Here is a 16,294-nt window from a genome sequence, read left to right on the forward strand (position 1 = left end):
GATTTATTCATTTTAACTTTCCTATCTGTAGTTTAGACATCAAGGTCATAGCTGAGTCCATTTCTGTTGATTACTTTGTTTCTTGACAGGCTTTTTCTTCCTGTGCTTTTTGTGTCTCATGTATTTTTTGAAAGCTAGATATCATGTGTAGGACAGTGGATAATGCAGTAAATAGTGTTTATCCTTAGAAACAGGCGTAGCAGGTTAAGCCTTTATAATGGGGAGTTGAGCTGAGTTTGGTTTTGTCATTGCTATAGTTACCTTTAGTGGACCATAGGTTTCAAATTCCTGTAGAATTATTTGCACTTAGGATACAGGTTGGGATGCTAGAGATTTTTTCTCAATGTTTCTCTTCTACTCTCAACCTTATTCTTTCCCCGTGAGTCTGTTTTTCTGAAGAGGTCTTGCCCCAGCAGTAGAATGGCTGTTACTTGAGCCTTGCAACCTGGGTTGGGGGAAAGTTTGGGTGGGGAGCAGCATTCCTTGGTTTGTGCTTATTAGCCTTAGATACGCCTGTGTGTCTAGATCTTGGAATTGAAACACTTTTGTTTGCTGATTTATTTTTCATTATATTCTGATGTCCTAAAGAACATTTTAGATAAAACTTTGTTTTCTTTATATGTATGACATGTTTTTCTTTAACTATTGACAGAGGAGACCTTGCCTATTTTGATGGACTTAGTGAGACCATTCTTGCTGTGGGACTTGTGAAACCAAAACCTGGTAAGAAATAAAAATGTAATGAATAATTTACATATGTATATACATGGAACTAAATAACAGCACATTTTAATATAGTTGAAATTTTGAAATTTGGTCTGAATTCTAATTAGAAATATGTATAGTGATTAGGAATATTTAACAGTTTATTCATGTAATGGTAGAGGTGAGTTTGTCTTTAAATTGTTACACTCGGACACCTGGCTGGCTCAGTTGGTAAAGCATGTGACTCTGAATATCAGGATCATGAGTTTAAGCCCCATATTAGGTATAGAGCTTACTTAAAATTATTTTTAATAAATAGAATTGTTAAACTATAATTTTTGAATTTTGTTTTGCTTATTTTTTATTACTCTTGTTGAATTACTTAAATTTTTTGCATTATACGTTTTTATCAGTTACTGAATTTAATATAAAAGCCATTTTTATCTCTGTGTTTTTTTAGTATTGATAGCCAATAGAAATGAAGAGTTCAGAATAAGTCTTAAAGAAGTGGCAAGCATTGTTTAAGAGTCAACTTCATTGTGCCAGAATTTTTTATCAGAGCTAATGACAATTATAGATTGATTTAAATTTAATATACATTTTTTTGGAAGTATGAGAAATCTTCCTACAATGGGAAATAGTACATAAAATTGTTTGTAAGGCCTAAATAAAATCTTTTGAGGTCACAGCTGCTTTGAAATGCTAATTCACATGGTGCAAACATGCAATCTTATACACTGCTTACATGATTACATTGGAAACTTATTTCTTTAACATAGAACCTCAAGGTATTCTTCACCATGAGATATGTATCTCTCTTTTCTACATTAAAAGTTAAAAAAAAAAAAAGTTTATTCATAGGGGCGCCTGGGTGGTGCAGTCCGTTAGGCATCCAACTCTTGGTTTTGGCTCAGGTCATGATCTCAGAGTTAAGAGATTGAGCCCTGCATGGGGCTCCACACTGAGTGCAGAGTGTGCCTAAGACTGTCCCTCTCCCTCTGCTCCTGTCGCCTGCTTGCTCATGTGTGCTCACTCCCAAATGTGCTCTCTGAAAATAAATACATCTTTTTTTTAAGTAAAGTTACTATCGGGGTGCCTGGGTGGCTCAGTGGGTTAAAACCTCTGCCTTCGACTCAGGTCATGATCCCAGGGTCCTGGGATTGAGCCCTGCATTGGGCTCTCTGCTCAGCGGGGAGCCTGCTTCCCTTACTCTCTCCTTCTGCCTGCCTCTCTGCCTACTTGTGATCTCTGTCTGTCAAATAAATAAAATGTTTTAAAAAAAAATTAAAAAAAGAAAAAAGAAAAGTTACTATCTAAAATTTATTCATAGTAACAATGGAGGGCTGTCCCTGCTCGTATTTTAATAAATATACATTGTCTATCTTAAAAAAAGTAAAATTTTATTCTACGCAAACATAAACTTCAGTGCAAAATTAAAATTATGACGAGTCTTTGATATGGCAACGAAGTTGTGATCTTTGATAATGAAACAATTCTTTCTTCTTTTGTGAGAGAGTGTGCAAGTGGGGGGCAGAGGGGCTAAGGGAGAGAGAATCCTAAGTAGGCTCCAAACCCAGCAAAGAGCTGGACTCGGGCTGGATCTCACTACCATGAGGTCATGACTTGAGCCAATATCAAGAGTCAGACACTTAACAGAATGAGCCACCTTGATTATAAAACAACTCTGATGTTGCTATCCATAAGCACTGAAAATTCTAACTCGAACATAATGTTAAAGCTAATAAAGTCCATATCTTATTTTGCCTGTTCCAGGAAAATATTACTCTTAAAGTCATTGTTTTCTAAGTTCAGCTCTTTGGCAAGAGTTTGCTTTATTGGCAAAAAGAGTATGAATACGTGTTTCAATTTTATGATCGTTTGAATAAAACATAGAGCTCTTCAGTGTTTTCTAGCATTTGCAGGTTTCTGTCTGCAGAGAAATTGACAAGAGTTAATCACACTTTTCTGAGTTCAGGGAAGCATTTTCCATGTATTGAAAGAGTCACGTGGTTGTCTAGCTTCATTTGCATCTTCCAGGGAGGTAACTTAGCTGAATTATGGCTTTGGGACATTATTCATTATAGTGATTATGAGTAATTAGTGATTATGAGTCATTCGACCTCATCTGTATGACCAACTAGGGCTGCCACCAAATTCAAATCATGTGTAAACTCCTTCCTGGAAGTTATTTTTGGAATGGTCTTTCCTTGTCTAAAACAGTAAACGTCAGGGTGCCTGGGTGGCTCAGTGGGTTAAAGCCTCTGCCTTCTGCTCAGGTCATGATCCCAAAGTCCTGGGATCGAGCCCCGCATCAGGCTCTCTGCTCAGCAGGGAGCGTGCTTCCCTCCTTCTCTCTCTGCCTTCCTCTCTGCCTACTTGTGATCTCTGTCAAATAAATAAATAAAATCTTTAAATAAATAAATATAACAAACAGTAAACCTCCTACCTCAAGTTCAGTCAATTAGTTCTGGAAAGTCAGTGGACTTTTCAGTAGAAGAGAACTTTATATTTTCATTGAACCAACATCTTTGAAAGGGCATCAATTCATACTGTCATTGAAGTTGCCTTAGAAGTTGAAGGTTCCAATGGGCAAGTTTTTGGTGCCAAAGCATGCCTTTCTAAAATCTTTTAAAAAAATAAAAAATAAAATGCAGTGGGTTATGGTTCTGTTGAATTTTTTTTTTCATCAAAGCAGCAAAAACGAGTTCCTGGGTGGCTCAGTCAATTAAGCATGTGCCTTCCGTTTAGGTCATGATCCTGGGGTCCTGGGATGGAGTCCCGTGTCAGGCTCCCTGCTCAGTAGGGAGTCTGTTTCTCCCTCTGCCTGTCCCCATACTTGTGTTCTCTCTCTCTTTCTCTCTTTCATTCTCTCTCTCTAATAAATGAAATCTTAAAAAAAAGCAAAAACAGACGTGTTACCAAAGGACCCTAAGTGTTCATGTTTGTGCACAAGTATTAAACTATTTCAAAACTTTTTCAAAACTTTAAAATTTTTTCATTCAGAAGCCCAAACTGAACTGTTCCAAAGACCTAAATAACTTAACGTTAATTTCTAAAAAGTTCTAATAAAATGCACTTTTTAGATAAGTGAGAGCTGACAGGGGCGCCTGGGTGGCTCAGTCACTAAGCATCTGCCTTCAGCTCGGGTCATGATCCTAGGATCCTGGGATCGAGCCCCGCATCGGGCTCTCTGCTCAACAGGGAGCCTGCTCCCACGGCCCCCCGCCACTGTGCTCTCTTTCTGCCTACTTGTGATCTCTGTCAAATTAATAAATAAAATCTTTTTTAAAAAATGTCTTTTATGCCCCTTGATGTTCATCTGTGAAAGTAAGTTTTGTTGTACTTTCCATGGTGTTTAATACCCTTAAGTAGGCCAAAGGTATACACGTGAAGAGATGTCCATAATCATAAGATATATTTTCTTTTATTACTGTCAATAAGACACTATTTTTGGATAGTATAACATTATTATGATATGGTATTAAGTAATTATACATAGAATCTCATACCCATGCATACTTTTTAATGTTAAACAAGCAAACAAAAAAAACTGTACCTTAGCATGTGAATTAATTAAAAAAAAAAATTGTGTACTTGGTAATGTCCCCTCTGAAACTATAAATTATCTGGTTTTGATATATAAATTCATCTGGGAAACTCATTTAGCATAAACTCATTTCTGTTTCCATGAATTTGACTACTCCAGGTACCTGATAAAAGTAGAATTATATTTATCTCTTTGTGACTTTTCACTTGTGATTTTTTTTCTTTTTTCTAAAGATTTTGTTTATTTGACAGACAGAGATCACAAGTACACAGAGAGGCAGGCGGTGGTGGGGGGAGCAGGCTCCCCGCTGAGCAGAGAACCTGATGTGGGGCTTGATCCCAGCACCCTGAGATCATGACCTGAGCCGAAGGCAGAAGCTTTAACCCACTGAGCCACCCAGGCGCCCCACTTACGATTTTTTTTTTTAAGATTTTGTTTATTTTTAGAGGGAGAGAGAGCGCAAGAGCACAAATGTGTGGGGAAGGGAGAGAGAGTATCTCAGGTAGACTCTGGACTGAGCACTGAGTCCAATGTGGGACTTGACCTTACCACCCTAAGATCATGACCTGAGCCAAAATCAAGAATCCAGGAGGCTCAACTGACTGAGCCACTCAGACTCCCCTCACTTATAATGTTCTTAAGATTCATTCCTGTTGTAGTATTCTCAGAATTTTCTTCTTTTTTGAGACTGGATAATATTCCTCTGTGTGTGTGTATACACACATACATATATACATATATGTGTATGTACGCACATACACACCCACCACATTTTGTTTGTTCATTCCTCTATTGGTGGACGCTTGAGTTGCTTCCACCTTTGGTGTACTGTGAATTATGCTGCTCTGAGGTAGTAATACTTTAACATTAAAACTAAAGTGAGTTCAGAATTTTCATGTTCTTTTTTTTTTTTTTTTTTTTTTTTTTTCAGTAGGCTCCACGCCTAATGTGGGGCTTAAAGTCATGACCCCAAGATCGAGAGTTGCATACTGTACCAGCTGAACCAGCCAGACACATTTTTCATATACTGTTTGGTCACTAGTTCATTTTAATGGTAAAACCATTAGTCGATCAGTGCTTAAATAGTGGAAGTGGATTTTTTTTTTGAATAATCTCTAACCCATGTCTGCTTTATCTTAGGCATCTTTCAACCTCATGTACGACATCTCCTGGTTTTGGCAACCCCTGTGGATATAGTGATTCTTGGACTTAGCTATGCTAATTTACAAACAGGTATAGCAAACCGCATGTAGTATTTTTAAAATAAAAATACGTTAGGCAATTTAATATAATTAAAAGCTAATTTTTTTCACTAACTTAACTTTCCAGACTATTTGTTCATAGGAAAATAATACTTCCCTACAGGTATGATATCTTTCGGGTTTAGCAGCTCCATCAAGCAAGTATTTTGAATATGTTTATCATATCAATGTGCGCTCCTTAAATGTACAATATAAAAGGGTAGTAGAAGAGAAATAATTGACACTAGTGAGTTTTTCTGTAATGCTTTCAGTTTGTTTCTGTTTTTTTGAATGACCGTTTTAATATAGGAACACTGAAATATATATTATTCTGTCCTTTAACATAAGAAGCCCTCAGTTTATTATTAGTACATTCAGTGGTTTCTCTTGCGTTCTGGCATCTGTTTTGGGTGAAATAATGTTGAATTTCAGTGACTCAGATTAGTGATTATTACTATCAAGTCCTTGGGTTCTTTCCCAAGATCTAATCATTTAGGATAGTTTGTCGATTGATATTTTACGATGTTATATATATAAAACATATATTATGTAATTTTAAAATATATATGTACATATTATAGGTTTTAACTTGAATAAATTCTATCAGACTTTTTATAATAATTTAAAGGTATATGTTATAGAAATTTTTGGGTGTGTCAAAAAGAATTCAGTAAAAATACCAATTCTGAAGATAATGCAGTGATTGTTTCAACCTTTAAAAAAGCTGATAAGCTGATTCCTGTATTCTTTCTTTAAAAAATATAGGTTCTGGCGTTCTTAATGACAGTATGTGTGGTGGAATGCAGTTGCTTCCAGATCCATTATATTCTCTGCCCACTGATAATACCTACCTTTTAACAATAACTTCCACTGATAATGGCAGAATTTTCTTGGCTGGAAAAGATGGCTGTTTATATGAAGTAGCATACCAAGTAAGTCTGGCATTTATAAACATATTTTTCCTCCCTCTGGATAAAGTAAGGATAGACTGTACTTTTGTTTCTAATTATGTAAGCACATTAATATATTCTTAAGGAAAGTATTCAAACATACAGTTAAAACTTTCAAATAAAAGAGTTTTTAAGATAAGTAAAATTTGAGTTCATTAACGTAGCACTAGGAGGTTTTGAAATAGCTGATTTCATTGAGAGTTGTGATTTGATTATGGCTGACTACATTTTCTATTATTACTTAAAAGATTAAACTCAGTACTTAACTCCAAATAGTATGTCTCACTTTATTTACAATTATTTGTAGTTTGCTAAGATTTGAGGATGTTTGTATATGTGGGAATATGGTTAGTTCCTATGACAAATGTATCTGTATTTACAAGTCTTTCTTCTTTCAATTTTTCCTCTTAAGGCAGAAGCAGGTTGGTTTAGCCAAAGATGTAGGAAAATAAACCACTCAAAGAGCGCACTTTCTTTCCTTGTTCCTTCATTGCTACAATTCACATTCTCAGAAGATGGTAAGTAGAAAACAATAAATTTGGCAAACAGAATTTTTTAGAATTGTTGGCTTAACATTGTCTTCAGAAATTCTCATTCTTAACTGAAAGTTTGTCTAAATAATGTCTTATCAAATAAATAACATTTGTTATGTATTCATAAGGTTTCTTTTTATTCTTCCCTTTTTAAAAAAAAAATTATTAGAGAGAGAGAGAGGGAGAGTTTCGGGGGGGGGGAACAGAGGGAAAAGCAAAGGAAAAGATATAAGCAGAATCCATGTTGAGCATGGAACCCAACAGTGGGCTCAATCCCATGACCCCAAGATCGTGACCTGTGCCAAAATCAAGAATCGGACACTCAACTGACTCAGCCACCCAGGTGCCCTCACACAATAATTTATTAAACTAAATTGGAAGTTTCTTGAAGGAATGCACTGAGTATAATTATTTCCTATGTTTCTAGCATATAGTGGACATTCATTAAATGTTGAATGAAGAACCTTGGTTTTGATTTGGCTTAAAATTCATTAAAAAGACAGTTATTTATTTGTGAGGCTCTTCATCTAGTCACAGTATTTGGTGTCTGCTTTTTTCATATATTGTCTGATTTAAATGCTTCTTACCTTTTTCCTCATGCAAATATCGTAGGACTTACCTGCAAAGCAAGAGAAAGCCCCTAAATGCAAAGTTCTAATTCAGCCAATTTAAATTTGTTACAAATGGCTACTCTGTTTAATTCATTAATCTTTAGAGGTTTTTTTCTTTGTCTTATTTTTAGATCCTATTGTTCAAATTGCAATTGATAATTCTAGAAACATTTTATATACACGTTCTGAGAAAGGAGTAATACAGGCAAGTATTAATACACTACTATATAAGGGGGGTAAGAACATCCCTGTTTTTAAGGAAGAGATTGAGTTACTCTTACCTTTTCCTATGAGCTGTGTGCTTTTTAAAAAACTTTTTAAGGGAAAGAAAAAATGAAACAAGATGGGATCGGGAGAGAGACAAACCATAAGAGACTCTTAATCTCACAAAACAAACTGAGGGTTGCTGTGGGGTGGGGAGGTAGGGATAGGGTGGTTGGGTTATGGACATTGGGGAGGGTATGTGCTATGGTGAGTACTGTGAAATGTGTAAGCCTGATGATTCACAGACCTGTACCCCTGGGGCAAATAATACATTATATGTTAAGTTTTAAAAAAATCTTTTTAGAGCTCCTTTCTTTATGAAATTTCAGATCTCTGATGTTTCCATATCTGTGTAAAGTGCCTAAATTAAAGGATCCCTAAAAAGGAAGAGTCTATTTAATATAATTTTTTCTAAAAGTTTATTTTCTAAGTATATGGGTTATAGTTATGTTTAAGTGGGTACAATTTTTTATTCACAGGTATATGATTTGGGCCAGGATGGACAAGGAATGAGCAGAGTTGCCTCAGTTTCACAGAATTCTATTGTCTCTGCTGCTGGAAACATTGCTAGGTAATTAATTGTTAGGCATTTCGTTTGTAAAAGGTATATCATTATACTATATATGTGCAGCATACTAAAATTATTTCCTCTTCAAAATATCTCTAAAGGGTAAGGAATGTTGAAGAAGATGACACTACAGGTTATGTTTGAAACAGCTCCTAGAGAAAGACTTATGTTAATTCTAATGTAGGATGGTTTGAAACATAAGGCAGACTGATTTTTTTACAGTGTAAGGTACAGCTTGGTTTTTCCTTGGATTTTTAAGCTTCAGGTGGTCTGTACAAGCAATTACAGGAGTTGTCACTAGGAAACTACATGTCTCAAAGTTTCCCACTAATAACTACTCCAACCATTATTTATCTTATTTATTTATTTGAGAGAGAGGGCAGAGGGAGGGAGAAGCAGACTCTCTGCTGAGCAGGGAGCCCAACGCAGGGCTTGATCCCAGGACTCTGGAATCACCACTTAAACCTTTTAACAGGCCTGCGTAGTATGAGTTTAGTTGGTCTGATAATTGACACGGGGCAGTTTGAGAATACAGAATTTTACAGTTGTATTGTGTTCACATTGTATTCTTGAGGAAACTGAAACTAAAGGATGTTATGATTTGTCTGATGTCTGACTCCTGTAAGTAACGGTACCCAAGTTACAAGCCAACTCTTCAGACACTGTATGCTGTGGCTTATTATATCACAACTAATTTAGCTCAGCTGCAGAAATTCTCTTTACATAACAAAGACCTCACATATTTAACTTCAGTTTTCTATGTGCTTAGGTCATTGCTGCATTCACCTATCCTAGCAAAAATCCAATGCTTTAGCTTTTCAGTGACAAAAAAATTCTCAAGGCAGACAATCTAAAAGGGTTTCCTTTTTCTTCTCCAACTTTGCTTTTTTTTTTGGAAATGTTTTCAAATCCACAGAAAAACTAGAAGAGCAGTGGTAAAACTGATAACACCCTATCAAATTATCCAAATTCAGCAGTTGTTACTGTTTTCCTTTATTTGCTCACTTTCATTCTTATGAGCTATTTGAAAGTAAGTTGCAGACATGACTTCCACCCTTAAAGCCTTCAACTTCCATGTCCTAAGTCTCTTACCTAATTGTAAGCACAATACCAATTCCACACCTAAAAAACTTGGTAGTTTTGTAGTATTATTTTGTAATTGTACAGTTCATATTAACATTACTTAATGTAATGTTAATGTCCCAAAAATCTTCCATAGCTGTTTTTCTTTCCATTTTTCCCCAGATTCAGTCAGAGCCCATGAATTACATTGGTCATTTGTCTTATTAATATACAACAAATATCTCATCATCTTTCTTTTTTCCCTAAATACTCACATTTGGTGGGGAGGGGCAAGAGTCTTATTTGTGGACTATCCCAATTTCTGAATTTGGGTCTTTTTTTTTTTTTTTTTTTAATCATTAGATTCAGGTTTTGTTTTGTTCTGTTTTGTTTTGGTTTTTGCCAGTATTACATAGGTGATGTGAACTCCTTGCAGCATTACATCAGTAGGCACATAATCACAAGTTTTTCCACTTGAATAGTTGGTTAAGGTGCTATTTACCAGATTTCTCCATCATAAAGTTTCATTTTTCTTTCTTTTTAGTTAGTGTTAGTCTTTATAATGATAATTTGATGCTCTGAGAACCCCCCATTCCTCATTAACCATTTATCCAGTGGAGTTAGCCTTCTTTTATGATCTTTTGAGAAAAGGGTAATATCTAACAAGGTAAACTCGTATTCAGGGATTTTTGCCTGCTCTTGCTGCTGTTATATTATTTTTCTAAGAAGTTAGTCTTGTTTTAGCATACTAGACTTCGGTTTTTTTCCTTTCTTGTAGGACCATAGATCGTTCTGTGTTTAAGCCAATTGTTCAAATAGCAGTGATTGAAAATTCTGAATCACTGGACTGTCAGTTATTGGCAGTCACTCACGCAGGTATGTTGTTTAATTTATATGTCTGCTATTGCGTTTAGAACTTGATGATCCTCAGATTTGGAAATTTATGATTAGAAATGTATTTTGCTTCTGTATCAATTTTCAAGCCATATTAATAATTCATAAAATTAAGGATTTTGAAAATTGGAAGATTCTTCTTGTTTTGTCTCCTCATGGAGCTGGAACAGTAAAGTGGCTACTATTCCGTGACAGAGCCTAAATAGGAAGAAGGACTCTCTTGGCTTTTCGTTGCAGATTTCTCCTGCTAAAATGTGTTGATTCACCTGTCAATTCCAAGTGACAATTTCTTGGAACTCGATTTCAAGTGTTTTTACACATGGTGATTTAAGATTAGTCAGGAAAGTGATTCTGTGACTTTTTAACAGGTGTCTGTATTTCACCGTGGAATTGCATCAATAACACAAGTACCTCAAGTCTTTCATTTTCTGTTACTGACATATAATTTTATCCCGTCATCAGGTGTAAGGTTATATTTCAGCACTTGTCCATTCAGACAACCATTAGCACGACCTAATACATTGACACTGGTTCATGTCCGCTTACCTCCTGGATTCTCAGCGTCTTCAACAGTGGAAAAACCTTCAAAAGTACATAAAGCTCTTTACAGTAAAGGTAGATTCTGATATCCTTTCAGATTTAAGATTGGATTTTTTAAATTGTTAAAGTGTCATTTGAGCCATTTGAAAATAATAAATTTTCCAGTAAAATTTGGAATATTTTAATTTCTTAGACTAATTATGCCCTTATCACCTATAAGCATCCAGTGGACTTAAGGCTGATATCACTAAAGTCAGTATAAAGGGAATAAGTTAGCAGAAGGAGCTGGAATTGAGCACAGGAGAGTATATTTCAAAATCAAGTAATATTGCTAAGATGATACTTTTATGGTTTACTCTGCCATTCCACTAGTAACTTCATATTTTTGTTCACGATATATTGAGATGATCAGTACATGAAATTCTATTCATTGAATATTAGATACCACTGATTGAAAGTCATATTTTTAATGTACTAAGTATACTTTTTTAAGTCAATTAAATTCATGAGCTCATTGATTGGAAAATATATCCTAATGTCAGAAATTTTAAGATATGAAAAAGTGTTTACTTGAAAGAAATGAAGTATAAGATCTGGAACACTTAATTGATTCTACCCTATCAATGATAATATGTCCTTTCAAGGGATTAATTTTTTTTCATTTTGTGACTTGTTTACTTATAACAATGCATGTTATATATGTATGTTATACATATTAATGTTAGTAGTTAATATTTTTAGGATCATTAAGGATGCATGTTATTTAGCATCATATAATAAGATTTTATGTATTAAACTTCTAGGCATTCTACTGATGGCAGCTTCAGAAAATGAAGATAATGACATCTTGTGGTGTGTCAACCATGATACATTTCCTTTCCAAAAGCCAATGATGGAAACCCAGGTAAGTTATCCTGAGAATCTTAATTTTTTATATAATTTATTATTTTAAGTAAAGAATAAAATTATAAGAATCTTTATGTTGTGATAACATTTATTTTGAGAAATCATATATGAAAGAAGTGTACCCTATTAATTCTTTGTTTTTCTTCTGTGAGGTCAGAAGTCATTATGGTAATCATTAAATATATCTTTAAACATTGGAATCGTTTTAGAATCTTTCTCATAATGTACCCGAAAATGCATATACATTTTCTGAAATGACTTTTTTGTCATTTAAATATGTTTTTAGTCATTTAATTATGAGGTCATCTACTACAGTTATGATTAGGTTTGTATCTTTTTTGGGATGCCTGAGTGGCTCAGTCAGTTGGGCATCTGCCTTTGGCTCAGGTCATGATCCTGGGGTCCTGGATCGAGTCCTGTGTCAGGTTCCTTGCTCACCGGGGAGCTGCTTCTCCTCCTACCTGCTGTTCCCCCTGCTTGTATGCTCACTCACACTCTCTCTCTGACAAATGAATACATAATGTCTTTTAAAAAAATAAAAGAATTGTGTCTTTTTTAATGTATTTCATTTATTTTAGAGAGAGAGAGTGTATGTACGTGGGGTGGGGGAGGGGCAAAAGGAGAGAGAATTTCTTTTTTTTTTTCCAAGGTTTATTTATTTATTTATTTATTTATTTATTTATTTATTTGACAGACAGAGGTCATAAGTAGGCAGAGAGGCAGGCAGAGACAGAGAGAGAGGGAAGCAGGCTCCCTGCCGAGCAGAGAGCCCGATGCTGGGCTCAATCCCAGGACCCTGAGATCATGACCTGAGCTGAAGGCAGAGGCTTTAACCCACTAAGCCACCCAGGCGCCCCAAGGAGAGAGAATTTCAAGCAGCCTCCCTGCTGAATGCTGAGCCTGATGAAGGGTCCATCTCACCACCCTGAGAACATTACCTGAGCCAAAATCAAGAGTTGGACACTTAACTGGCTGAGCCATCCAGGCGCCCCTTAGAATTTTATCTTAATGATGCCTTTAATTTATAGTTCCGCCTAAAGATTTTGTTTATTTAAGGGTGCCCCTTAATTATAGAAATTTTTGAACATACAAAAGAATAGAGGAATGATAAAGTGAATCCCACATGAGACAATTACCAACATTATCCCCATCTTGTTTTCATCTCTCTTCCCTGCATATACAGATGTCTACACATAAACACATAATTGTGTTTTAAAAGCAAATACAACGCACATTCCATGAAATTGATGTACAGGTGCTGGATAGAGGTGCAGCCCCTGCCTGTTCCAGCCTAGTCTCACACCTTGGCTGCTCATTTCAGCCCTCAGCACAAAAGGAGCTAAGGAGTGTCCAGCACCTCCAAGGCTTTGGCTAGGGAAGACTAGCTCTGGTTCCCACTGTTGGTATCCCCTATTCTACCCCATTTATTTCTCCTAAATGCCCTTGCATAGCCCATGCTGCCTACCCCCTGAGGATGCTGATCAAACCAGATAGACCAACGTCCACTAGGGTATGAATGTCTGAGACTCCCTTTGGAATCCTCTCTTTAAAGATATTTTGTTTCCAGATGCTGCTGACTACTTCTGGTTATTCTCAAATTTAAGCCCTTTTTGTTGTGGGGAGCAGGAAAAGGTACATAGATGGGAGGAGGTAGAAACCATCCCTAGGGATGGGGGAGTGGTTTGAATAGACTCTTAGAAGTTTCTGACATGGCCCAAGGAGCTGGGGTAGGGGCAGGTGGTAGGTAGGTATGGAGGCCAGAAGCACTTTTCTCAAATTCTTTCCTTTAAACTTTTCTGAGCACTGATTATGAGTCTCGTGTCGTGATAGACTGAGGATTCAGAACTGAATAAGATACGAACCCTGTCCTGATGGGAGCACAGTGTTAGGAAATGCAGGTTTGAATTTTCCTCCAGTTCCTTAAAACTGTGGCTCAAAGGATTTAGTATGTCTCTGGCTCTCAATTACCTTGTCTATTATAGTTGTAATAAAACCTACCTCTATGAATTTGTTGTAGGATTTAATGAGTTCATATGTATAAAGCACTCAGCACACTGGAAACAATAAATGATACAATTTGAACAATAAATGATAACTATTAATTTTTTTGAGCTAAAGCTGTACAGCATCTCATTTCATTTGTATAGTACTTGAATTGTTCCCAAATATGGACTTTTTTTTTTTTTTAAAGAAAAACAACTACCAAATATAAATGTCGTGCAAATTGTATTCTCCCTATAACAGCTATAAAAGACATTGGGACAATGCAAAATTCTATATTGGTTGGACATTAGATTATTGTTAATATTCTTTAATGTTACAGTATCGTGGTTGTATAAGAGAACATCCTTATTAGGAGATGCATGCAAAAGTATTTGGCAGTGACATATGATATCAAGCACATTCAAATGGTTCAGTTAAAAGATATATATAGGTAGATAATATATGTATATTAGATTTATATATGTATATATATCTATAAGAGAAAGCAGGTATGGCAAAATGCTAACAATTACTGAATGTACGTATTGGGCATATGGATAGTTACTGTGCTTGAAACATTTTTAGATGCTTGAAATTTTTTATAAATTTAAACACTTTAAAAAATAGCTTAGAAAGCAAAACCTTCAGAGGAGAACAAAAATGTAAATGTCAGCAAACTGTAAGTATTAACCTATCCAGTCTATCCTGGAAAGATGGTAAAATACAGTTTTTGGTTATCAAAAGAATTAAAATTTTAGTAAACACTATTCACAGTTTATCTTAAGAAAATTTTGCCTTTGCCTTCTTTTATGAAGGATTATTGTCATAGAAGCTGGCTTAATTGAAGGAATAGACTGTAGAGCATTAAATAGAAACTTAGGAATGTTCACATTCATGTGTTATTAATTTGTAAAATTTCCTTAGAAATTAGGTCTGTATTTTTTTTTCCTTTTTGGAAGATTTGCTTTATGTAACTTTAATAACAGGTATAAAAAGTTTATTTCTTTTGCGTAGATGACAACCCGTGTTGATGGTCATTCCTGGGCTCTTTCTGCAATAGATGAATTGAAAGTAGATAAAATAATTACACCCTTAAATAAGGATCATATTCCAATAACTGACTCGCCAGTTGTGGTACAGCAGCACATGTTGCCTCCAAAGAAATTTGTTCTCCTCTCAGCACAGGTATGTACATACTCTGTTAACGTGGAGACAAAAAAAGAAGCAATGTTTAATGTTAAGTATTCTGCTATATTTGCTTCATAGAGTCATTAAGTACTTTAGGAATGTTTACTCCTAAAAGTATTCTTGAGGAATAGTTTGTAACTACCAAAAATGCAATGAAAAGAACTTACTGTTTATAAAGTGTTACATTTTTTCTAAAGTAGCATTTCTAGTACCAGTGTTCAGCAGCATAAAACAAAATAACCTAAGTTTATTTTTATACTACTCACTTATTAAAACATTTTTTTAATATTTGATTTTGGAATAGTGATGAATTTAAAATTCAAATAGTATAATGGGTATACAGAGCAAAAGCTCCTTTCCAGTTGAGGTCCCTTTCCTACAGACAGCCATGTCATCAGCATCTGTGTATCCTTCCAGAGGTGTAGATACACAAACAATGAAATATATTTCTAAATAAATGGTAGTGTATTATATACATTGTTTTATACTTTGTTTTTTATATCTCAAATATATATTTTAGAGATCTTTCCATATCATTATATAAAGAACGTTCTCATTCTATTTTGTATTTGAAAGGTTTTCTTTTGTATGAATGTACCCTATTTAACTAGGTCCCTGTTAATGAATTATTTTTTGCTGTTTGTAATGCTACAACCTTATGTGTGTATCATTTTCTGTGTATGTGAATAAAGCTGTAGAATTATATCTGCTGGGCGAAAGAATATGTGTGTTTCTAATTTTGATAGATGTTGCCAAATTCCCCTGTATTCATATATCCGTGTATACATTCACTATCAATAAATATTGAGTGCCTGTTTCTTTACATCCTGTCCAAATACAATATACCATTTTATTAAGAGTAAGATGGACAGTCTTTACAAGTGTTTATTTTTCTGTGGACTATCTATTCCTATTTTACTAAGTTCTCTTTTTCTTTTTGATTTATAGAAACTCTTTATTAATGAAACTTTTTACAATTTTAGTGTCATATTTTTCCTGGTATGTCATTTTATTTTGTTTATTGAGATTTTTCCCATACAGGTAAGCATATAAGTAGTCAACATTTTCTGTTATTTTTTTTTTTTTTTAGATTTATAAAAGTAGTTAAAAAAAAAAAAAACTTCCTCATTCCGGAATTTATTTAAAAAAAAAATTCACCCATAGTTGCTTTTAGTACTGTTATAGTTTTATTTTTGTCCTTTAAATCTCTATCTGTTTGGAATTTATCCTGATAATGATTAAGGATCCAGCTTCAATTTTTTCTAAGTGGACATACTTATACCAACATAATTAATGGATAAT

The 16,294-nt window shown here is 34.8% G+C and overlaps 1 protein-coding gene across 1 annotated transcript in view; it reads left to right on the forward strand.

Annotated features, from left to right (window-relative positions):
- Nucleotides 1-16,294, forward strand: part of NUP155 (nucleoporin 155) — a 66,029-nt gene that overhangs the window by 6,805 nt on the left and 42,930 nt on the right. The window contains exons 4-13 of the mRNA XM_046000655.1: nucleotides 653-723; nucleotides 5,393-5,485; nucleotides 6,259-6,425; nucleotides 6,856-6,961; nucleotides 7,719-7,792; nucleotides 8,331-8,422; nucleotides 10,260-10,357; nucleotides 10,838-10,990; nucleotides 11,719-11,819; nucleotides 14,819-14,989. Of these exons, the coding sequence (XP_045856611.1) occupies nucleotides 653-723; nucleotides 5,393-5,485; nucleotides 6,259-6,425; nucleotides 6,856-6,961; nucleotides 7,719-7,792; nucleotides 8,331-8,422; nucleotides 10,260-10,357; nucleotides 10,838-10,990; nucleotides 11,719-11,819; nucleotides 14,819-14,989 (1,126 nt within the window). The remainder of the gene's footprint in view (nucleotides 1-652; nucleotides 724-5,392; nucleotides 5,486-6,258; nucleotides 6,426-6,855; nucleotides 6,962-7,718; nucleotides 7,793-8,330; nucleotides 8,423-10,259; nucleotides 10,358-10,837; nucleotides 10,991-11,718; nucleotides 11,820-14,818; nucleotides 14,990-16,294) is intronic.

Source organism: Meles meles, chromosome 3 (assembly GCF_922984935.1).
Source record: "Meles meles chromosome 3, mMelMel3.1 paternal haplotype, whole genome shotgun sequence".
Lineage (NCBI taxonomy): Eukaryota > Metazoa > Chordata > Mammalia > Carnivora > Mustelidae > Meles > Meles meles.